Source organism: Penaeus monodon, chromosome 31 (assembly GCF_015228065.2).
Source record: "Penaeus monodon isolate SGIC_2016 chromosome 31, NSTDA_Pmon_1, whole genome shotgun sequence".
NCBI classification, from domain to species: domain Eukaryota; kingdom Metazoa; phylum Arthropoda; class Malacostraca; order Decapoda; family Penaeidae; genus Penaeus; species Penaeus monodon.
The window spans coordinates 7695700-7696736 of NC_051416.1; the positions used below are offsets into that span (position 1 = coordinate 7695700).

Genomic DNA, 1037 nt, shown 5'->3' on the forward strand with positions numbered 1-1037 from the left:
TTAAGGCTGGTGGATATTACATATTATGAGTTACAAGGAAACTACTACCTTCTTCGAGTGCATTATATTTTCATAATTGATTTGTAAATTATTGTGAAATATTCTCACTTAGGAAGCACTTCTCACTGCAGTCTCCAGTGCATGCTGGCACGTATAGAATACAAAATAAAAAAAAGCTGAAGGCGATACAAAAATATACTTTCCGGACATTTTTGCTTCAGAGCAATTCTAATCATTCGCATCATGGCTCATGCGGTCTAAGTCTTGAACTATGCTTCTACGTTTGTGTAGCGGCTTCTGATGAAAAAATCTAACAAACAATATATTGTCTAGTTTGTATTTACTTGGTTCTAAGTGTCAAGGAAATATATTTTTCCTTTATACAAAATCATCAAAACTCTGGGACAACACTGAAGACTTTCATAAAAATGTCTTATCTTCTAAACGAAGTCCAGTTACAATTAGCTAAATTTGACGTTGATAACATTCAGTGTGAAAATTACGAGGCGACGTCTACTGTTATCCAAGAACTATATTTGGCAACTTTAAGAATCCCGGGTCAAGCATAGAACTTCCTCCAGAGAAGCCTCAGGCGTTTTTTATATTTTTAAACCATAGACTACAAACGTTTTTCATGATCAGGATAGCTATGAAACATTGTATTTTGTTAACGCAGCTTTGATTGCTCCAGTGAAATAAGGTGTTTAAGTTCGAACTGGCAACGTTTGGTCTGACGCACTGGAAGGAGACGCTACCATCGGGAAGGAGCGCTAGTGTTGAGTCGCCTGGTGCTGTGAAAGTGTGTGCTAAAGTGCTCTCCGAAAATACTGACATGCGCTGTTGTGCTTATTTGTGGAATAATAATTGTAAAAAACAGTGATTCTCTCGGGATTATTATTATTAAGGAAATGGTACGTATCGAATTTTAAAGAAGTAATTGTACTGTTCGAGGGATAACAGTAACAGGAGTTTAAAATTAATCAAATAGTTGATTGACATTAATGAAACGAAAACTCTGTCAGCCAAGATGTAACGTT

General features: G+C 36.1%; 1 protein-coding gene across 2 annotated transcripts in view; it reads left to right on the forward strand.

The window, feature by feature from the left end:
* The first annotated feature begins 762 nt into the window (after nt 1–762).
* Nucleotides 763–1037, forward strand: part of LOC119593025 (cadherin-99C-like) — a 76147-nt gene continuing 75872 nt past the window's right edge. For both annotated transcript variants that reach the window (XM_037941921.1, XM_037941922.1), the window contains exon 1: nt 763–911. In XM_037941921.1, the coding sequence (XP_037797849.1) occupies nt 909–911 (3 nt within the window). In that variant the 5' untranslated portion in view covers nt 763–908. The remainder of the gene's footprint in view (nt 912–1037) is intronic.